This window comes from Diabrotica virgifera, chromosome 7 (genome assembly GCF_917563875.1).
Source record: "Diabrotica virgifera virgifera chromosome 7, PGI_DIABVI_V3a".
NCBI classification, from domain to species: Eukaryota; Metazoa; Arthropoda; class Insecta; order Coleoptera; family Chrysomelidae; genus Diabrotica; species Diabrotica virgifera.
The window spans coordinates 147,897,596-147,921,818 of NC_065449.1; the positions used below are offsets into that span (position 1 = coordinate 147,897,596).

Here is a 24,223-nt window from a genome sequence, read left to right on the forward strand (position 1 = left end):
TAGAAGAGCTAGAGAATCTTGGAATCCCAGAAAAATTAAGATATATGCTAACAGTGAGCCTAAAGAACACCACAGCAAAGATCAGTTTCAACGGAACAATTTCTAATAAGATCAATGTAAACAAAGGCGTGAAACAAGGTGACTATCTCACCGACACTATTTAACCTGATATTGGAAATAATAATAAGGAGGACAAACTTTGCAATCAAAAACATTATTTCAGATCAACTTTACCTAGTACCAAATTATGCAGATGATCTAGTCATCATAGCGAAGACAAAGATGACACTTATAAAAGCAGTTGAAAAATTAGATAAGGAAGCGAAGAGAATAGAACTAGAGATAAACCAGTACAAACCAAAATACATGGCGATAGGGAACGGTACATGCAATCAAAAATATTATTTCAGATCAACTTTACCTAGTAGCATATGCAGATGATCTAGTCATCATAGCGAAGACAAAGATGACACTTACAAAAGCAGTTGAAAATTAGATAAGGAAGCGAAGAGAATAAGACTAGAGATAAACCAGTACAAAACAAAATACATGACGATAGGGAAGGACGACACAACAACTCAGAAATATCTAATAACACAGAACCATAAATTTGAAAGTGTATCCACCTTTAGCTAGTTGGGAGCAACAATAGGGAAACCGGAAAAGAGAGAACACAGGAAAGAATTCTGAAAGGCCAAAAAACATATGGAATGAATAGAAATCTGCTGATAAGCAAGACTTTAAGTAAGAGAACAAAGATGAACCAATGTAAGACCTTAATAAGATCTGTTGTTACATATGGGATGGAAACAACGACGATTAACAAGAAAGAGGAAGATGGCCTTCTGAAATTTGAAACAAGAATAATGAGAGCAATACTGGGCCACAATGTAACAAGATTGGGAGAAATGAGAATAAAAACAAATGCCGAAATTGAAGAAGAATTAAAGAGAGAAAATGTAGTCAGAAACAAAAAATATCTTCGCTTAGAATGGATAGGACATATACAGAGACGCCCACAATCAGATATGTTGAGAAGGATAACTAACTGGACACCACTATGGCCCAGGTGTAGAGGAAGACTCAGAAGAAGATGGCTGGATGATGTAGAAGAAGACATAAGAGCAATGAATGTGAAAGACTGGAAAGTTCGTGCAAGGACAGGAAGAAATGTAAAAGAGTCACCACAGCAGCAAAGACACACAGCAAGCTATAAATGACAGAGTAGTAATCCACCTTACCCAAGAATAGGATTTTGAACGCCATGCGCCATGGCGTTAGCTATAATCCCTAGGAATTGTAATGCTTAATGAATGAATGATTGAATTCACGGCCAATGGAAATACAATTTTTTTAAATTATAAATAATTATCTCGTTATAAATCTTCAAATTCAATCTTCATTTATGGTGAGTCCTCTGATGGGCGAAACGATCGAAAGCTCGGTATTCCTTTAGTGGCGTATCTGGTAAGTGCAAATTCAAAGCTGTGGGACTAGCCTTCATTGCGTGAAGCCTTTAAAGAAAAGAGACGGATATTGTTCAGGAAGGGCGTGCTCTTCCATCATTACCATGCACCTATAGTACTTTCCGACATTCATCTATTTGTGATGCAGGTTTAAAAATTGTGGAGTACTATCCTCCACATTTGGTCCCGAGTAACTACAGTCACTCTGTTCCCAAAACTCAAAAACCTTAGGGGAAGAAATTTGGACCAAGGATGAGGTAATGAGTGCCGTAAATGGATAGTTTGACACAGTCAGATAGCACAGATCACTGGTTTTTTCATTTGACTGTGTTTTATTCACGACATTTGTATTTCTGCATATAATATCGATTGCTTTGATAAAGTGAATTGGGTATCTCGTTTTTTCATATCAGGTCTATAGACCCGGCCGACGGCTTTTTCAAAACCCATAAATGCGATATGCGTTCATCATTCTCTTTGCCTTATCCCTATGCGGGGTCGGCTTCCCTAATTGCATTTCTCCATACAATTGTATCTTGGGCCATATCAATATTAATACCCTTTACCAACATGTCCTGCCTAATAGTCTCCCCCACGTCTTCTTTGGTCTTCCTCTCCTACTCCTTCCAGGAATCTGCACTTCAGCAATGCTTCGTAATGGGTGATTAGCGTCTCGACGTTGAACATGACCAGACCATCTCAACCTATGCTCTGTCATTTTGGCATTAATTTTTATCCTTTTTTGTCACTCCACTCATCCATCTAAGCATTCTCATTTCCGCCACATGCATTCGTTGTTCCTCTTTCTTTTTCACTGCCCAACAATTTTCACCACACTTTCTACACTCACAGTTACGGATGCAGTCGTCTTTGCAAGTACACACTATGAGGGAAAGTAATTCCTCGGGAGCTCATAAAGTGGGAAGTAGTGCTAGTGCAGCTAACCTGAGCAAAGAATGTATAGGCTGCTTTGGAATAGGCTTCAAGTAGCGAAAACAATCTAGATATTTCATATTCCTGGCACCAAACATCGCAAGAAGGAAATGCTTTCCGGCGTCCGCTACTGCACTGGGGTCAGCTTTGGGGTCGTTGAAGACTAGAAGTTTTCCACGAAGAACGTCGTTGGCTTGCACTGTCCTATACGGTGTAATTTTCCCCTTCTTGTAGATAGCTGATACCGTGTCACATTCTGTAAAGGTGTACATTTGAAGGAGTACATCCTTCATTTTCCCAATGCTTCGCTGATTGTCATCAATAGTGTAGACTTTTCCTGCTGATTGCCTTTCTTTGGTACCACCATTTTCAATTTATTCTCTGATGGTGCGTGGACAGTCAACAAAACTAGTATGTCCGTGTCATCACCAATAACACAAGATTCAACGTCTTTCTTGAATCGTCACCCGATGTTTGATGAACTGTGAAACCACATATTTGCAAGTGCACTGTAAGAAATGAAATAAGACCAATTGTGTTAGTAGTGTTAGCTAAAAATTCACTTTGGGTTTTATTTACATGGATTGAGTCTTCAACTTTTACTTCAATTCTAGAACGTGCTCTGCGAAAATGTTCTTCATCTTTTGTATTTCCTTTCTGGTATCCATCAAATACAACAGTCGCCGTTCCGTAATGAGTAGTTACGTAGTCTCTGTATTGCTCGCAAATCTGTTGGAAGGTAGCTGGGCGTCGGCGTCGCCAGACAATACGATGAAGGAGGTGACCTCCATCAATAATGTACGATATTTTTCCTGAATCTAGAGTACATGATGATTCTTTTATGTCTGGAACCAATGTTATTACACAATATGATTGCACAATATAAATGTTTAATAAAATCCATTAGTTATTTCTGTTCAGCTTTATTTTACTGAAAAATTTAAAAATTACAATGTCTACATGTACACCCTCCGTAACTTTGGAGTCGTTCGTTTTAGAAGGATGTATAGGACCTTTTTTGTTTCAAATTTAATGTAGAATATTTTTGTATAGAACATTGTTCACGCTAAACCGCATAGTTTTAGAAATATTAATAAAAAACTACTAATTTACCGACTTCTCCCCCCCGCCTCCACCCGCCAAACCCGACGCTCAAAATGGTGTAACTGTTTTACTATAGAACAATTTGGACAACTTTTACTTTGGATGTCGGGGGTTAGGCCTTTTTTGGACCAATTGTAATTATTTAGTATTGCGTAATATATCAGATAAGAGCCCTTACCTTTTGTAATAAATACGCCAAAATGCTCATTTCAGGGGGAACAAATTGCTCCCTATAAGTTGGTTTATCCTCCTTCATTTTAGATGGTTGTTGTCCCAAAAGCTTGGTATTGAGTTTGACTCTTTGTTTACTCAACCATGTGGCGGGTCCATTAGGTTCATCGGTAGAAGGAGTTTTTACACTTTGTTGGGAAAGATACTGAGGGTGATGAGGATGATTTCCGGCTAGACTAGCTGTGCGTAGAAGCTTTTTGATACCTCCTCCAAATAATCTAAAGCATGGAAAAATAACAGATTAGAATTTAAAAACAGGCAAAAGGATCAGGATTATTTATAATAAAAGCAAATAAACCTAAATATCTTACCCGATTATATAGTATCGGCAAAAGTCTAAGGTAAGAAACACGTAAGACAACTCAATACAAGGACATTAAGCTGAGAAAGCAACATTAATAGTTATTTAACCAACAAGTGTATTAATAAGGGCGATTAACAATTGAGATATTTTAACGCGTGAGCGGGGCGAGCGCGTTAATGTTCGAGATTGTTAATCGCCATTTTAATTCACGAGTTCGTTACAAAACTTTTCCGTCGACCGTACTTTTCAGAAATAAAGATATATCCATCTTTTGATTTTTCAAATACACAGAATTTTAAACAATAAAGTAAATAATGACATACAATGACACATAGTACTAACACCGGCTACTTGATTTTAATTTTTTTAGTGGGAATATAAATAGGTATATGTGTGGTTGCCTACACCACAGGTCACTGCCAGTAACAGAGCGTTTAATTAATTTATGCAAGCAATGTATGTTGTGTTGCCCATAATGAAATCGTTCATTAATAGAAAATCATTCATTAATAGGGGTCATTAATCAATGATTTTGAGGGTGTTAAAATTGATCATAAATGGACGGTCGACGGAAAAGAATATTTAGTGAATATAAATGTCGATTTTACGTGTGTGGCTACGTGTGGGTGAAATAATATGCATTAATTAGTGGTTTTTTGGTTATTATATATTTATGAGACTCTGAAGGAGTAAAATATGCACTTTTTGATTCAGAAAAATAACACTTTATTTGAAAAATACATTACAAACTTTTCCGAACTACGCCATTAAGTATCGAACTCAAATTTTCTTGCGCCCCGCGACATCTGGAGCAAGATTTCCCTCACAACCATGATTACGCCTTGACTTCGTAGAAAGTGAAACTTATTATTTATTTTTAATAAAATAAAGCCTGTTTCTAAATATTATAAACGCCCATTTCGTTTCTTAATTGTTATAAATAAAGTGGTAGAAGATTTTTATTAAAAAGAGGATGTCTCGGTTTAGGTTAGGTTAGGGGAGTTACAACTCTAAATGTTTATAAATAAATTAACCATATTTATAATGTAACAAATACAACCATTTTTTAGGTTTTATATCACATTATAGTGATGAAACAGTCTTTCAAAAGAGAATACGCCTTGGATTAGGCGTTTTCGTTTGTTTTTTCAAAAATTTGTTGCCTACTTAATTTTTTCGTCTTGGGATAAACAAATTATCATGTATTATCAACAAATAGAGCGATCTAGTTTAATAAAATTGTATTTTGTTGGGTATTCAATTCAATCTAATATGTACCTACATTCAAAATTTGCACAATTTTTCAACTTTAACCGCTAATTATGCAATAACAGTTGATCCAAATTAAACTTATAAAAGCTTAAATTAACGTTTATCCAATATAATCTTATAATTTTAATGACTATAGTTTATAAAGTCACTTAGGCTTCGCAACAATCTGAATCAAAAAGTGCATATTTTACCCCCTCAAAGTCTCATAAATATGTAATACAAAAACTTCGCTGTTACACGAACTGGACAGCTGTTCCTGACATCGCCCTTCACAACAGAGTAGGATTAAAAAATGCACTAATTAGGCATAAAATCGACCTTTTTTTACTCACTGCTTGCGCTATACAACCCAAAAAGAACCTCATTATAGTTCATTATCATTATTAATTAATGCGAGTAATTTAACTAAAGTTCTTCCCAGAGCCTTTTATTTGTTGTAACACATTTTTGTGCTTTTTGTATGTCGAGAATTATTATTATACAATTCAAGCCAACAATAACAGTAGCAGGATTGTTTTAGCCAAATATTACTATGGAAAGTGGTATTTTATTGCAATTTGTATTAAAAACAAAACTTGTGTTTTGACTTGTTTTTTTTAAGCCGTCTGTTACCGGCCGGTCGTAATTCGCTTATTTGGATACACATTCTAGAATTCTGGAATCGTGTACCAGCTTGTAGAGATGTAGTGTATGGGTACAACCACCAGAGCATCTTTTTCCTCTCAAAATACCTCAGCGCTCAATTCCCCTTTACTCTTCGTCCATCCCTGCACTTAAAAACTTTTTTGGAGAGATTGGTATCTGAATCCCCTTTTTACTGTAGCTTATCTTTATTGTAAATATTTTTTCAAAGCTATATCTAATTGACAGGAATAATCTCGGGACAACTCCCAATATTGACTCCCGATTTATTATTCTGTTCAATAAGTTTTGCGGTTCGATAAGAGAGGGTGTTGCTATTAGCCTAATTTTATTTTGTTATGTTGGCACACTCTTCATATGTACCTTTGTGAAATTTCATTCCAATCTGTCAATTCGTTTTTTGTTTACAAGCTATTTAGCATCGACGTGTCACAACAGTATTTTTTTTTACAATAGAAACAATCAAGTATCGAGCAGTGATTGAATTTTTATTTTTGGTAGGTTTAAACGCAAAAGAAATTTATGAACGAGTGTTGAAAGTGTATAAGGACTCTTTGCCTTCAATTAGTATAGTAAAACGATGGGTTGCTGAATTTGAACGAGGTCGTACAAACCTTGAAGACGATCCACGTCAAGGACGTCCAAAAACAGTACCAACACCAAAAATCGGAGAAAAAATACAGGATGTGGTATTATAAAATTGTCGAGTGACTGAGATTTATCAGAAGCCCTAGGCATTTTATTGGTCAGTGTAAGCAGTATTTTGACTGAATTATTGCGTTTCCGAAAGCTGTGTTCACAATCAATGCCGCATTCGCTAATAATGGAACAAAAACACATTCGAATCTGACATTCTCAGTAACATTTACAGCGTTTTCGAAATGATAAAGTAGATTTCGTGCATCGCTTCATCACTATGAATGAGACTTAGGTCTATCACCATGAACTTGAATCAAAACAAGAGGCTAAACCAGTGGTGTTAACCTAGTTCTTCGGCTCCGAGGCGAGTTCGTGTCCAGAAATCAGCCAAGAAGGTGCTAGCATCAGTTTTTTGGGACGGGGGAGGAATTCGAGAGGAATTTTGTTTGTGGATTACTTGCAAGCTGGTAAAACAATAAATCATGGATGTTATTGTAATTTTTTGGACCAGCTGAAGAAAAAAATCGTGAAAAAAGACCCGGTTTGCAGAACAAAAATATCATTTGCACCGTGTCATATGAGCATTTTAATAATGGCTAAAATTCATGAATTATTACATTTAGAATTGTTGGAGCATCCAATGTACTCATCAGATTTGGCCCCTAGCGACTTTAATCTGTTTCGATACCTAAAAAAATTAATGAGTGGAACGAGTTTTTCACCAAATCGGTACCAAATTGGAACAAGTGTATTGATGTTCAGGGAAACTATACTTAACTGAATAATAAACTGTATTTCAAACTATAAAATTGTGTTTTTCTTATCAAACCGCAAAACTTATTTAACAGCCTAGTAGTTCGAGATTTATGTTTGGTGATTTCATTAGATTGATATCCTTTATGCACAATAGTCATATTTAAAACATTATTAGGTCCTAATAAATTCATGTTGGTATGGCCTGAAACAGTATTAACCCATTAACGCCTACGGGTACCATATGGAACCAACAAATTGCGTACGCATCGAAATCTATTTACCATATTGTTAGGTAAAATTTCGCAGAGAGATTCGGCCTATTTGTAATTCAAGGTTACCTTTCTTGAATGAGCAATTCAAATTTAGTTTTATACCTATTTTCCAGTGTAATAAATTTTTGAATTTACGGTTGGTTTTGTTTGTGGCAAAATATGGACATTCGTTTCGAGTAAGTTTTTTTGTTTATTACTTTTTGCACTAGGATCCTCGTTTTTATTTTCAAAAGATTTTCTACAAACTTTAAAAAATACCTTGTACGTGTTTTCATGATATTTCATCTTTTAGTTCTTTCGTAATTAGGCCAAAAATATAGGTGTTCCCAAATGGAACTGCTAGGCGGTTTGCTGGATATGTTTGTTTTCACTATTCTTTTTTTACTTTTCATATTTTTAGAATTTCTTTGAAAGAAGGTCTTGATATAGCTTTCGAGGAAAACGAAAGTAATAACGACGTTTCTGCCGTTTACATAGAATCTCAAGTGTTTTATTTATTACTTTTTGCACTAGGATCCTCGTTTCTATTTTCAAAAGATTTTCTACAAACTTTAATAAATACCTTGTACGGGTTTTTTCATGATATTTCATCTTTTAGTATTTTCGTAATTAGGCCAAAAATATGGGTGTTCCCAAATGGAACTGCTAGGCGGTTTGCTGGATATGTTGTTTTCACTATTCTTTTTTACTTTGCTTATTTTTAGAATTTCTTTGAAAGAAGGTCTTGATATAGCTTTCGAGGAAAACGAAAGTAATAACGACGTTTCTGCCGTTTACATAGAATCTCAAGTATTTTATTTATTACTTTTTGCACTAGGATCCTCGCTTTTATTTTCAAAATATTTTCTACAAACTTTAATAAATACCTTGTACAGGTTTTCATGATATTTCATCTTTTAGTATTTTCGTAATTAGGCCAAAAATATGGGTGTTCCCAAATGGAACTGCTAGGCGGTTTGCTGAATATGTTGTTTTCACTATTCTTTTTTTACTTTTTTTATTTTTAGAATTTCTTTGAAAGAAGGTCTTGATATAGCTTTCGAGGAAAACGAAAGTAATAACGACGTTTCTGCCGTTTACATAGAATCTCAAGTATTTTATTTATTACTTTTTGCACTAGGATCCTCGCTTTTATTTTCAAAAGATTTTCTACAAACTTTAATAAATACCTTGTACAGGTTTTCATGATATTTCATCTTTTAGTTTTTTCGTAATTAGGCCAAAAATATGAGTGTTCCCAAATGGAACCGCTAGACGGTTTGCTGGATATGTTGTTTTCACTATTTTTTTCACTTTTCTTATTTTTAGAAGAATTTCTTTGAAAGAAGGTCTTGATATAGCTTTCGAGGAAAACGAAAGTAATAACGACGTTTCTGCCGTTTACATAGAATCTCAAGTATTTTATTTATTACTTTTTGCACTAGGATCCTCGTTTTTATTTTCAAAAGATTTTCTACAAACTTTAATAAATACCTTGTACGGGTTTTTATGATATTTCATCTTTTAGTATTTTCGTAATTAGGCCAAAAATATGGGGTGTTCCCAAATGGAACTGCTAGGCGGTTTGCTGGATATGTTGTTTTCACTATTCTTTTTTACTTTTCTTATTTTTAGAAGAATTTCTTTGAAAGAAGGTCTTGACACAGTATAAAGAGGGACAGTAAAACCACTTCTCTGTCGGCACTTTGATCTCAAGAAGTAATACCGACAGTACGCAATTGATAATTCACCAGTGGTGGATGCGGGTTTTCCATGTTAAAACCCGTACGTTTCTATGCGACTAGCAATGCGAGAGTGGGGCAAAAGCGACTAAGAACATTGCGCGGTCGCCATGCGCGACTACAGATTTTACTTCCAATTTTTCGGAGAGTGGTTCTACTGTCCCTCTTTATACTGTGGTCTTGATATAGTTTAGAGGAAAACGAAAGTAATAACGATGTTTCTGCCGTTTACATAGAATCTCCAGATACTAACAATCTGACAGACGAAGATTCGGCAGATGAAGATGATGCAGGTTTTACTAATAGTCTAAATCGTAACCAGCTGTCTTCGGGCGCGGAAATTGTTTTTCGAATGATACTAGAATCGAAAGCACTGCTGAAGACACGATCGTAGAAGAAACCACTTAGATCCACCCCGTACTAGCAGAGCAATTCAATATGTGCCAACTGATGGAGGTCTAATTAGGTTCACGTGGCAGCAAAATGCAGATTTCTGCTAAGAAAGGCATTTGGTTTCTACAGTATATGATTTTCCAGAGTCTGATAACTCAAAATATGCTGGTTTAAGGCCTTTAGAACTTTTTAGATTACACCAACTAGACCTGTTAAAAAGTTTTCAAGACAGGATAAAAGAACATTGTTGTTCCGAGGCCAAAAATATTATTTCAAAATACAATAATAATATGGGTGGCACTGATTTGATGGTTAGCTATCGAATATATATATTTATCTTGCTATCGAATTGGAATCCGTTCCAAAAAAATGGTATTGGCCTATTTTTACATACCTAGTGGACGCGAACATTAAAAATGCATGGGAGTTGTATAGGCAATCTGGTCGTACCATTAGCCAATTGTAATTTACATGGGCAATTATCCAAATGTATCTAATAAGACATAAAATCCTACCGAAACCTCCAGGAAGAGTGTCCACAGCTGCAAGAAGTGACTCTCGAATTGGAGATATTTGGCACGAAGGATTAAATATTTTATGGTTAAACAAAAGAAGAAGATGCGCACGGATTGGATTTTTAAGTTGAGGGAGAACAATGTGCTGCAAATATGATGTGGTCCTTTGTATTGATTGTTTTCGCACTTTTCTTACCAAGTAACTTTTAACGAACATATATCGGGTTCGCGCCTAGTGGTCCCATATGGGAACAGTTTTTTCTCAATAATTATTTCATCTACAAAAAAATTTATTGTTACGTTTTGTACAGAATACTGTTACATTTAACGATTTTTAATAAATTTTGTCGAAAACAAAAAATTTTCTCGGCCTTAATGGGTTCCCAAGTAGCAATTTTTAGACGCATTGGTTGTCAGTACAAACAAATGCACTGTATATAACGTTGCCACAGTGGACTTTCAGTTGTTTCGGCCAACGACCCCTAGCCCGACTGACATTACGATGTTACAACGTTAAGTAATATCTTTAGTTATATGGGCAACTAAGTTATTACTATTGTGACAACTACATATCACAGTTAAGTTTTTTCAACAATCGCAACTACTTAAAAACGTTATAATGCTAAACTAATTTACGCCCATGGATTTTCTGGCCGACTAGGTAGTTGTCTCTCACGACCCCAGGGCCTTTACGTATAGTTCTATAGATGTGTGACACGTTTACGGCAACTTCAGGAGCAAAAAAAGAATTTACTTTATAACCGTACTTTTTTCTTATTATTTTATATTTAATTTTGCTGGAAATTTTCGATTTATTTAACAACCTGCTTATTTGTTTTTTATTAGCTGGTTTCTCCATTGTCCATTGTTTTATCAGTAGATTTGATAAGCTTAAATCTTTGTATCAGCTTTGCTAGACAGGGTTGACAGGCCAGTTCTTACTCTTTCAGTACTATATCCGTTGCAAGATAATTTGGCTGAAACTCCGACAAAATATGTACTTTTTGTATATATTTTGTCTGAATTCCATCCGAATTATCTTGCAGCGGATAGTAGTTTTGCTTTCAAAAAATCAATAGAAATCAGTAGATTCTTTTTAGGCCCTGTAAATACAGTAAAATCTGTGTTAACGGTTACCTGTCAAAATCGCCCGGTTTCATAATCAACTTAAAGTAAACATTAAGTAAAGTTCACTTTAAAATTGACATTTACCCATATATGAATTGTGATAAAGGTAGGTACCAACTTACTTAAAATTTAAAATCCTTAACTGATTATGAAACCGAGCGTTACAATCATTTTGAAAATTCTCCAAACCAATTATATGAAGATTTCCTTATTTAGATCTGGTATTTACCAGTTTTATTTCTCTGTCCATCTATTATCATCATCTACGTCCTGAATCTTATTTTCGGTAATGACATTGGGAAATTGTAACAAAATGTCTGAAAATTAATTTAGAAATGGGGTGAATACTATTAAAAAGCAAATTTTATTTTAGTGATAACAAAATATGGAAATATACCAAACATCTAAAAAAAACATTGCCTACTAGAATTTTTTAAATAATATCAAAAATATACCAAAACAGTAGATATCTACTAAATGTGGCAACGCTGTTAAGGAGAATGATGCACTTCATTGCACTGGTCACATGACCTCTGTCACCCAATAAGAGGGTGCGTTCTAAAGTGGTTGGGATAGTCGGTCCACATTTTGGTTTTTTGGGATGTAAAGAAAATAAAAACACAAAATATAAAAAATGCAGGCATTTTCTAATACCTTTAAAAGCACCATCAATACATTAAATTTATACAAAACATCTTTAACATAAATTCTGGCTTTTATATTAAAATTAGATTTTTTAAAGGTGGAATATCCATATTTGACGGTAATCTGAGATGCGTTTATAAATTTCACATCAGGTAATTTTGTGTAAGTCCTTATTTATGTATTTATATAAATTTAAATACCTGATATGCTGTCAAAATAGTTTACTTTTTATATAGGTAAAAAAACATAACCAGCCCGACTCTTTGAGCAACCATTGCACGCAGTCACTTTTTATAGTCGCTTCAGTTGTCTTATGCAACACTTAAGGTTGCCTAGGCAACGTCAAGACAACTCAAAAATCGTCCACCAAATTAGTGCAGAATTGGGTCGTCTTCTAGACAATAACAACGTTGTAACAAAACGTTGCCACGCGGTAGACAACGTTGTCGCGTCGACAAATTGCTACTTGGGTTAATAAGGAACTTAAAACTTATACTTACTTTCCCCACACGTCTGAATCAAATATGTGCGCATTTACGTGGAACAAAATAATACAATCATATGTGACCAGCCCATACAATACTAAGGACAGATACACAGCTGTAAAAGATTCACAGAGGATAACAGTTAGCCTGGGGGTGTCGTCATCTTTTTCCCTCGCCAGGAGAGATCTTAAACTCGTAACACCCGGCCACTTAGATGGAATGGTTATTATAGAATGGCCTTCGTTAACAGATATCCGTCTCTTTCGACCTACTAAGAATGTGGCGCCGATCTCCTAAGAAAAATATTATAATAAGAAAAATATATGTATATACAAAAAATCATATTGAAATTATATTGACACGTTGAAATTATTCCAAACTAAACTCTACTATACCTCGTTTTTTAAATAGCAGGCGTAATTCAAATTTATCGCGCCGTAATGCTTGTTTGTAATTGGTCCGATCGCAGGCAAATTTACTCCACTAAATTATGAAATTTTGACACTATTGTCATTTAAAATGCATAGGTTAATTATGCTATTTCGAAGAATTTTTGTGTTTTCTGTGTGTTACTCCTTTAATTTTTAATCTGCGTTTATATAAAAAGACATTTGTTTTTAGAACTCTAGCGATGTATTAGTATAATATAATATTTATGGATTACCGTCGAAGGCCGATATAATAAACCAAAAAGAAGATGAATTTGGAGATTTTTCTAGTGACATTATTAGGTGTGAATCTTTCATTTGAGTTTACTCCTCCTATTTAAAAAACGAGGTAGAGGGTGGTTTGACATCCATGTATCTCAGTCGCTCTCAGTTTTGACTGTCGTTTCACGCATGCCGTCTGTCAAAATTTTAGTTTGGTTTTAATAGTTGTCAAAACCAAGCAAGAAAAACTCAAATATCTTTAAGTACCTTCACTTGTAGAGGAGTGCATATAGATTTTCACTTCGGAAAAAATCAAACAAGATAGAACTTTTTGTAATTTCATTAAGAAATGTTTAATAAACAACATATCAAAAAGTTCTACTCGAGAAGTGGGTGCTTCATTTTTTATTAAACAAATGAACTACGAAATTATATGTTTTTTTAAATAACTCCGAAAATATAAATTTTAGAAAAAAAAACTGACTTGACCATTGAAAAATTCAGAAAATTTTACAAAAAAACCTTATATAAAGAATTTTCTAAAATTAAATCTGTATATTCTATAATTTTTTTATTTATAACGCTAAAGTCACCCTTCTCACAAACATTGGCGCACTGTAAACTAGGGTACGGCGAAGTGCACGGTTGAGTTATTTTAATGTAATTCTTTAACTAATGGATCAAATGAAATTTTACAAATTGAACATGAAAGAAGAATAATTAAGCTATCTTATTGTTATAATAAAAAGAAATAAAATGTATGGGCATAAGTACGGTGGGGGCGGTAAGTGAGCCTTACATGAATTTTGTTTAAAAATGATTTAAAAATGTGTAACTAATAAGTACAATTTTTCTTATAAAACTCTCAATTTTGCACAACTTACCTTTCAAGCATCTTACTAAATGATGTTTCATTAAAAAAAAATCTCAAAAGTTTAATTTAAATGATATGACGTCTCAAAAAATGTAATTTTTGAAATCTTCGTAGTTTTATAGAATTACCACCACTTAAAGACGGTATTACTCAAGTATGAACAGATCTATTAGTTTTATAAGTGCTTTTTTAAAGCTTAGGATGTAATCTTTAAAATGCACTAAATTATTTTACTTTAGAAATGAAATAGACTATTTCTTTTTGAGAAAATTAAGTAAGATAACAAAAATGTAATACAAAAACCGAAAATTACCAGCTAAAAAAATATTTATACAAAGTGATCTGTAAAACTTACCTAAAATACATTTAATAGCTATAACAATAATAAATGTTTAGCAAAAAAAATTTTTTTTTAGCTCTTATACAGTATGTCTGCTCATATTTTTGACATAACTCGTATAAAATTGATAAAATTTGATATCTGATGGTTGAGTTTTAGATTTTTGACTGTCCAGAGCATTTTATGAAGAATATTTTTTTTTCGTAAAATTGATAATAAAAAGTTTTCCATGGTGGTTCCTAGCTACGCAGACATACTGTATAAGAGCTTCTGTATAAGAATTTTCAAATTGCAATGCCATATTCGGATTCAGCATAGTCAAAAACAAAATAGAAACATATTTGATCAAAGTAAAATGATGAATTTAACGATATTTTTAAAATTATTTACAAAACAATCGTTATTGTTTAAACTATTAATAAACAATTATCGGCCAAATCTGCGAGTAGAACTTTTTACTTTAACACGTATATAAACTAACAAAAAAAGTTTTAGAAAAATATAAGCTTGTTTGATTTTATCCGAAACAATGCATGTTTTCGTTCTAATTGCACTCCCCTATTGAAAGAAAGGGAAGGAACACAGAAATAAAAGATACACTAGGTGCTATTTATGGCCAGACTACCGCTTCGTTAGCAGTAGTTATGTCAATTGATCTGATAAACATATACACGAAAGGTTGGATATAAAAAAGAAATTCTACCGATGGGTACTGCTTTGGCTGACTGTCCACCAAAAATGGTCATGTGTGTACATTCAGGAGAATCTTTTGGCATTCATAAAACACAAATAAAAGATTTTTTAATTAACTATTTTATTGGGAAATAAGCCACAATTTAAGTTAAAAACAAAATTTATTGACGTTTCGACTTCCACTTCGGAAGTCGTTATCGAAATACAAAATATTAATAGATTAAACAAATTTTACCCATATTAAAAGAAGAAATGAATAGAAAGAAAATACCACGATTTAGTATTATTTATATATTTATGTATTTTTAATATTATTTGTATTTTAAAATAACATACAGTCGGAAAATGAAAGAATACCCATGAACGATCACATCAATCACATATTTTGTATTTGTTGTTTTTTTTTCCATAAATAACAAATGAGAGAGATAGATTATTAATAATCTGAATAATATGTGATTGATGTGATTGTTCATGGGTATTCTTTCATTTTTCCGTCTGTACATATAAAATCAGAGTTTGGTGTTAATTTTGAGACTAAACTGAATGTAAGACCAAATATTTACCATGTCGGGATAGTATCTTGAGGTTTTTTCCTGGTTTTTCCTCGTAATTTACTATGGAATCACTAGCACTAGAATTTTATTGTCACCATCTTATGTTTAAAGACAAATCACATGCTATAGCTATAATTTTTGTGACGGATATTCTTATGTTAAAGTTGATTTCATGTAATCGAATGAACTATCTTTCAATAAAGTCGTCCCAGGAACGCAACTCATAAAAATATTGGCAATATCATTTTAACGTCGTCTACTTTACAATGTATAATAAATATCTGAATTGCCAATATGAATGAGTCATATTAAATTAAATTATAAGAAGAATACTAAGCAAGATAAACAAAATTTGTTTAATTTATTCATATTTTGTATTTCGATAACGACTTCCAAAGTGGAAGTAGAAACGTCAATAAATTTCATTTTTAACTTAAATTATGGCTTATTTCCCAATAAAATAATAAATTGCATAATATGCCACACAAAAATAGCTTCAGAACAATACTAAGATTTTTTCGCCGAGACATAACTGATGATAAAACAAGAGTTCATTTATAAACTTTAGAGAGATCAGTAGTGGAGTAAAAGCCGTGAAGAATACCAAGCGATCAGCAAGAAGGTGATGGCGACATTGGGATTTAAATAATATTATAATATTATAACGGTACCAAAGTTATTTTAAATTTCGATCACGTTTACATTTTTAACACTTTCGTTACACCCTATATATCATATTCGTTGGGACCGCGTTCTGTGTGGGATTGGATTTGTGAGTTCTTTTCGTTCTCGCAGTGATCGAGTCGATAAATTCTTATTTCCCCGCATGATGTGTGTTTTTGTCGATTGTACGGTTCTCAGGATTTTAGCGGTGAATTGGATCATCCGATATTGTTTTGTTTATCTTCGACGTAGACAAGTGCCTCGAGTATTTACTATACTGAGAAAAACGGTATGTCTTTATGCAGAATATGACGTGATTGTCTTTGAGTGTCTCAATGATGTTTTATGGGAGCTCGCCGACAAAGAGCTAAATTATTTTGGAGACTGAAATATGCCAGGGTGTCGATGTTATGTTTATTTTATAAAGATTAAATCACTCTGAGTGTGTTTATATAATCTAACAAGTGTTCTTATAGCTGCCTTAAGCATTTTCCATGAGAACGGGCCTTCGCTGTGACTACGTCCAATTAAGCATTTTTTTTGGTGAGAAAAATGGGTGGAGTGAAATATTGAGGTCTCTTTGTGTATTCTTTTCATTGATTGGATGAGCTGTTTTTGGTATACGCCAGAGGGTTCAACTTGAAGCGTAATTTGCAACTTCTTATTGGCAAAGATTTGATAGATTGAGTGTTTTGAATCTGTAGTTGGTCGATGAGTTGTCGATTAGGTAGATCGTGTGATGATTTTGGAAAGGGCGTTTTGGTTAGAGTTGAAGGAGAGAAGAAAAGTTCCATTAGGGCAGCCATCAAGTTAAGTTTTGTCTGGCAGAGAGAAAATTTGCCGGTGCCTCGGGCCGCAAATGCGGTTACCGGCAAACATGGAGTGAAGTTCCAGTTAAGTTTGTGTAATTTTGTGGCAGAAGTTTTTGTGTTTAAATTTGTTCCAATATGGCTTTAGCAATCTGCAGGCCACTGCGTTCAGCTGTTTCTAAGCGAACGCAATGTTTTTGTACCACTATTGGTAGGTACCATATTTCCTTTCATGCAAGCAGAAGTTAAGACATTTTCTTTTGATATTACTAGTTCAACATCCCAGTTTAAGCCTAAAGTTTACTAGTATTTTTTGTTCCTGTTAATGAACTAGATAACAAAATTCTTTTTTTAAATATTTTTGTTCGAGTACCTAAGTGCTAATTTATTGAGACAATGCTGAATTTTTCTATAAATTTTCTTATGAACTATGGTTCCATCAAATATGTACTGTTGCTGTATCAATCATTTATAAAGTGACTTTAAAGTGAAGTGAAATCGCGTCTTGGACTCGACCACCAAAAGAACCAGGACAATGATTGTAACACAAGGTATAATTTTTTGTTATGTAGAACTTTTCTTTCATTTTTTTTTGTTTGGTAATCTCGATCTCAATTTGTAACACCATGAGATCACAGATTCGTAAATTCATTTTTTGTTTTAATAAATAATGTTTTATTTGTTAAATACCATCTTATTATTTCTCTTTTTTCCTTCTCTTTTGAATCGTAAGAACAATAAAGAATTTGCTGAGTATAGTATAGAGTAAACAAGGTAAGTCACACCATATTAGCTGTAAAAAAGTATTTTATATATTTTTTATTTGACTATGTTTTTTTTGTTTTATTTTGATTTATCTATCTTTCCTTTATTTCTATTTTTTGTATAATTTTTGGTTCCCTTTAGGTAACCAGTGGCGCCCAATATTTTATTTTATTTTTTTGACATTCTTATTTTGATTTTTCTATTTATTTTTTTTTTTTGTAAGCTAATAAGAGTATACTATTAACATCCCTTAAAAATCCACTTCCCTTAGATCTCTGAGACTTGAGCTACCGTGGACAATTGTTCTTCATTGTTCTTCATATCCCCTAATATGACATATCAACATCTTGTCAAATTTCTATTCCCTTTTCCTGTTATACAAATAACACCACCGTTTAGGCTTTTATTTTCTATTACGTGTGGGACTGTTACAATATTATTGTTAAAACTGCGAAATTGGAAAACCGAAGCGAAGGATAAGAAGGAATGCAAACTGATTCTAGAACAGGCCAAGACCCGCCATGAGTTGTAGAGCCAATGATGATGATGATGAAATAATATTATTATTTGCTTAGGTTACTTGAAAAACGGTACAATAATTATCTATACTTCATCTAATTTACTAACCGTTGCACGTCATCCGCGTCATAGCCTTTGACGTCGCATGATACCAACACGAATAATTTAGGTGGTAGGTGTGTTCTTTTTTAGAATCACGTTGCCGAATACACTGGAATTACAGCCACTAGACATATTTTATTATATACGCGTAGAAATAATATTTGAAGATTTCTATTAATGTTAACCTAAAGAAATACACAATAATATGTTTCATTTAATTTGTATAAATGGATTATAAAGCGTTTTTATGAAGCACATTTACTCGAATCACACTGTAACTGTAATCGAACGAAGGTGACATTTTAAAATAAATTGGTAACATTTATTTGACAGTTTCGGTGATGACACTTCATATTTGTTTATATTCTTTACTATAAATATCTGTTTTATTATATTTACTGTTTTTATTATTTACTCTACTATAAAAACATCCTCTACTATAAAAATATAAATTTCACCTAATGTTATCACGACTTGGAATAATCGAGGTATCAACTTTTTTAGTTGTTATTGTAGACATATACAAAGAAACCTACCGGCTTCATGCCAAGAGTTCGGAGCCGTTTTTTAATTATTAACAATGCAGTGCAAAAACGCTTACACTGCAAATCTTAAAAACTAAATTCTTGTTCTCTATTTCTTAAGTTTTTACTTATTTACATTGAATATTAATTTGTTTTGTTGTATAATCCACGTTTACAATAATTATGTGATCTATTTGATTTAAAATGGATTCAGGATTTTTTTATACTTTGGCAACTATGTCAACTTAGATCTCTGGCGTAGATAATGACATGCAACGGTAAGTAAATTAGACGGACTGTATACAGCTCTACCAAGTCGTTTCTCTATCTAAATTAACGTTTATAGTTACCTGAGCTTCTTGCAAAGAATTTTTGAAGGTATCTGAATCACACAGTGATTGATAAATGCAAGCAGATAATGCTATTGCTAGATCTCTTATGACTAGTAACTGATTCTGTCCAGTATGTGGCTGTTGTAACTCCATCAACTAAAATGAAATATTACTTATGTAAACAATTACAAATGGTCAATATGCACTAGCAACTAATGTTTCATTACAAAATCTAAACTGATTGATCTAGAACTTAACTTACTGTTTGTAACATGTCATGTGTCAAACACTGCAGATATCTGATGGGATCAGCAACAACAGTTTTACTACTAGCAACACTGGCAGCTAAGAGTGGCAGACTTGTAGGGAATGGAAGTGGACTAAGAAGTTGTTGATGAGTTTTTTCTTGTTGTAGTTCTTGTAGCAATAACATTAATTCCATTCGTACGGATGCCAAGCCACCAGTAGCACCATGAAGCGAACAGTAACTTAATAAGGTGCGTAACAAAGTTTCGTTGGCTAAAAGATAAGGCTTATTATATTTGTGACAATAATATAATTTGTTCGACTAGAGTAGGCCTATGTATTAAGCAAAACGTGTTTTTACACCGTCTCTGACAGTATAAAAGAATAAACGGAAATCCATTTAATCACGGTACACGTACAGACGGTATGCCGATTTTGGCACCTAATTCCGACCGTTTCGCGCACGACGTCAGCTTCGAGGAACCCACACACTTGCCACTTGACTTGCAGATACATTTTTACATGCATTTGTGAAATTCTTTACACCTATAGTTTTACTGAGCGGAGAATATATTTTGTTACTTTTAATTATTAGACATTATTGAACGTATTAATATTCAATTTATTATTTGTATTGTTTTTGGTATCATGTGGTTCTGGCATAAATTTACAATGCCGAATTGTGCCGTATATAATTGCAAAAACTGTAATCAAAGTACAAAAGGTACGAAAATAAAATACTTCAGCTTTCCAAAGACAGATAATTTGTCGAAACAATGGATAATCGATTGTCGGAAAGAAGATAAAATTAATTTAAAAAATGTTAAGTTTGGAATTAATTCTAAAATGCATATTTATAAAAAATTCATATAATATCAAAAATAAGTAATAAGAAGATATCAAAAAAGAGCTGTATTAAATAAATATTTATATCCATAATAATATACAATGATGAGCGTGCTAATAAATAAAAATAGCTCAAAAGATGGAAAACATAATACATTACCAAACTAAAAGATATGGAACTGGAGAAGGTGGAAGTTATCGTTAGAATCGTTTAAATTAACATTATATTACATAGTTTAGACGTATCAGAGGAGTATGACAACTGTCACTGTGACAGTAAAATTTTATAAAATACTCCTGTCACGGACGTCTAAAGGTGGGAAACTATGTAATGTAATGTTAATTTACACGTTTATAACGATAATTTCCACCTTCACTAGTTGCATCTCTTTTTGTTTCGCAATGTATTATGTTTTCCATCTTTTGAGCTATTTTGCCGGTTATTAGCGCGCTCATCACTCTATTTTACTATGTATAAGTAACTTTAACTTTTTTAGTAACGATTTGCTCAATACATTTTGAAGAAAAACATTATGAAATTCCTCTGAAACAAAGGCTTTTGAATTACTCTCCAAAGAATGCTCGTCATTTAAAGGCTGATGAATCTCTACAAGGTTCAGTACCTACTCTAAACTTACCTGGAGGCTCATCAAATACTGACCTAAAGCGAAAATCTGAGGAAAGAACACTGAGAATCATAAAAAGAAGACGTAGAGAAGAGGTGGAAGATATTATAAAATCATCAAACAGTATTTCAAGTTGTACATTAGCACATAAAAAGAACATAGAGACGATTACTGAGGAGTCACAGCTTCCAACATGTGATGAACAATTAATTTCAACATTAATAGAGACATGAAAAGAGCCCCTGACTGGATACAAGCTGTCTCTAAAGGTTCTCTTTTACATCCAAATGATGATTTGTGGGAAGTGGCTCTGAAACTGGAGACGGAGTTCCATAAGATGCATGGTAACTCTTTATCTAAAGAGGAGAACATTTTTCACAAATTAGCTGATAAAACAATGTTACAAATAACAACTACATCAGTGCCTTACGAAGTTGTCCTTTACTTCGCTAAAACTCGAAGTTATATTAGGCTACGAGAGTTAAATAGAAAAATTAGTTTAAAAATGCTCAAAGGAGCCTAGAGAAGAAAATGTCAAAATTAACCAATAAATTATTCTATAAAATGTCTGCATTTCTTTTTTTCGGTAGGACGATATAACTAATAGTATTATTTAAATTTATAACATCAATGTTTTCTTTTCTTGAAAATGTTTTTTAATTACCTGGCAATTTAAAAGAGAAAACATTTCATCAGGTTATTAAGACAATACTGCAAAAAAGTATTTATAGTATTCTTGAATTAATAATCAAGGCTTATTATTTTTAGACGTATTTCCTCGAAAATAATAATAATTAAGTACATTTTTAATGAACAACGTTTAAGTGGACAGATTTTACATCCCTAGGAATAATAATAGTACATAAAACTATTTTCTCTAATCATTTTTAATAAAAAAATCAGACGCTTTCATTTTAAATTCGATAAAACTGGAACGTATCTCCTAAAATGATATGCATTTACAAAACATTCTCCTCGCGCGTGACGTCACACCAGCGAGAGAGATGCGCCTCTGCATACCGTCTGTACGTGTACCGTGCATTTAATTATTCTCTGTGTGCTGAACGGAGAATAATCATCGAGGTATAATAGGTGAGTTAAACGTATTCCGACCATATTCCGAAACCTTCCGAACCCGTCGTCTTGGCGAGCTGACTGAATTCGATGAGTCACAACCCCATCTTAAGCTACGCGAACTGAGCGAAGCGATCCTGCCATTTTCTTAGCTTCTGGCGAGATGAGCGAGATTTTCTCTCCTTATATATCTATTTCGCGTTACTAAATAAATCCGATTCCTAATGCATTCGATCGTCGTTTATTATCATTATTTATGTATCAAATACCGTCACATATACCCGAGTTTTACGAAAGTCCGATATGTAGCTTGTAAATATACACTCACCGGCACAAAATTCCGCCACCGACAATTTATAACTTTATTATTTGTACTCCGATTTTTAAGATTCTTGCATCAGTTTATAGGTACACTTCGCGTCATCAAAAACTGGTACAACTCTTATAACCGAAAATCGCGTTTTTCAAGTTGTGTAAGTTGATCTTGTCATATCTGTCATTCTAATTTCTAGGGCAACGTTGTCAGTTCAACGGAAATATTATATCAAACCAGCTAAAAGCATAAATATTCATCAGCTAAAAAGTGATAAATTTTCATCTTCGGCCAAGGTTTCCCAGATTTCTTCAATGATGGTCAATTGTTCATAATAAAAATAATACCAATTTAAAAACGTTATAACCTTTTTAAACGTTATTTTTTGTATTTAGATTTAGTGCAATTCCGTTATCTGTGATGGCAACAACGAAGTGATTCACGAACCATTATTGTGTCCAGTCTGAACACAGGTTTACATTGGGAAATAAAGGTGTACCAGTGTTATATGACGCGAAGTGTACAAATTTTGGTGTCGTTTGTTATTCTTTCGGTAATAAAATTTTTTTGCTTAGATGGCATTATACGGGGATGAATGGAGGCGTTGTATTTTCTCCTACCTTTAAAAAATTCTGTGGAAAAATTGGAGGGCTGATTTTGTTACGTACTCCTTTTGTATTATCCTGGAGATATTCCTAAGATTTTGCTTTTTGAATTATCCGAATATCTCTTTTCTTGTAAGAGCTGTACAATTTTTTGTAAATAAAAACACTGATTGACTCACAAACATAAATATCTTAAATAGAGTTTGGATTGATAAGATTAGAACGGCCCGCATGCAGCCCAGATCTCAATCCTATTGAGCATTTATGGGATGAATTAAAAATAGCTATTCGCCGTCTCCTAGCCCTCCAGAAAATTTGGTACAGTTATGGCCCTGGTAGAGAAAGATCGGGCTATTCCCCAGGCAAGGATAACATATTATGTTTATTCGATGCCAAACAGATTGCGAGCAGTCGTTGCTGCGAGAGGTGGACATACCAGTTATTAGATTGTTTTGTTTTGTTGTTAATTTTGTTTTGGGTTGTTAATTTTAGTGCGTTTGATATTTTTAATTAAGTAAACCTTTAAAGCAGTGTTTCTATTAACAGCTTTTAAAAGAAAAGAGATATTTAGTCTAGGCGCCAGAGGGGTCACCGTGTCCTTTTCAATTCTAATGGACAAACTCAACGGTTTCTTATGGATTTTTTGCTGCTGATAAGCTCTTGCTCATAAACTAAAAGAGATAAAAAAGAATGTCTCAAATAAAATTTGTTCGTAAAAAACGAAGAAAAAACGTTTACTAAACTTAAAGCCAACAATTATAACTAAAGATATTGTAAAATTAGAGCACAATGCAAATTGCAAAATAGGTATTTTTCGAAGATTTATAGATCGTAACTCGGCTTCTACGCATGCAAATGAGCCTCTCAGAACATCTCATTTTAAAGCTTCATTAATAGGCTTCCAAACAAAGTTTGTTAAATTACTTTATCTTCATTTGTTTTAAAATTATACCCGTTTGAAGTTATAATTTTCTTAAAAAAATTGTACATTAATTTGTTTATAAGGGTTTCAAGTGAATTTGAGCTGTAAACATTTATACTTTAATAAACAATAATGATAGAAGAACTCAAAAGGAATAATTTGAGCTTAAGAAAATATTCGTAAGTTTATTTTTGGTAAAGATACCGATATTTTAATGGTGCGCTATGAGGCGCAACATCGGCTCACAGTCAAGTATT

General features: G+C 33.2%; 1 protein-coding gene across 4 annotated transcripts in view; it reads right to left on the reverse strand.

Moving 5' to 3' along the window:
- Window positions 1-24,223, reverse strand: part of LOC114335387 (dmX-like protein 2) — a 257,436-nt gene that overhangs the window by 81,198 nt on the left and 152,015 nt on the right. For all 4 annotated transcript variants that reach the window (XM_050656400.1, XM_050656403.1, XM_050656401.1 and 1 more), the window contains 4 exons: window positions 19,597-19,853; window positions 19,353-19,490; window positions 12,522-12,799; window positions 3,682-3,952 (listed from right to left, as the gene is read on the reverse strand). In XM_050656400.1, coding sequence (XP_050512357.1) covers window positions 3,682-3,952; window positions 12,522-12,799; window positions 19,353-19,490; window positions 19,597-19,853 — 944 coding nt within the window. The remainder of the gene's footprint in view (window positions 1-3,681; window positions 3,953-12,521; window positions 12,800-19,352; window positions 19,491-19,596; window positions 19,854-24,223) is intronic.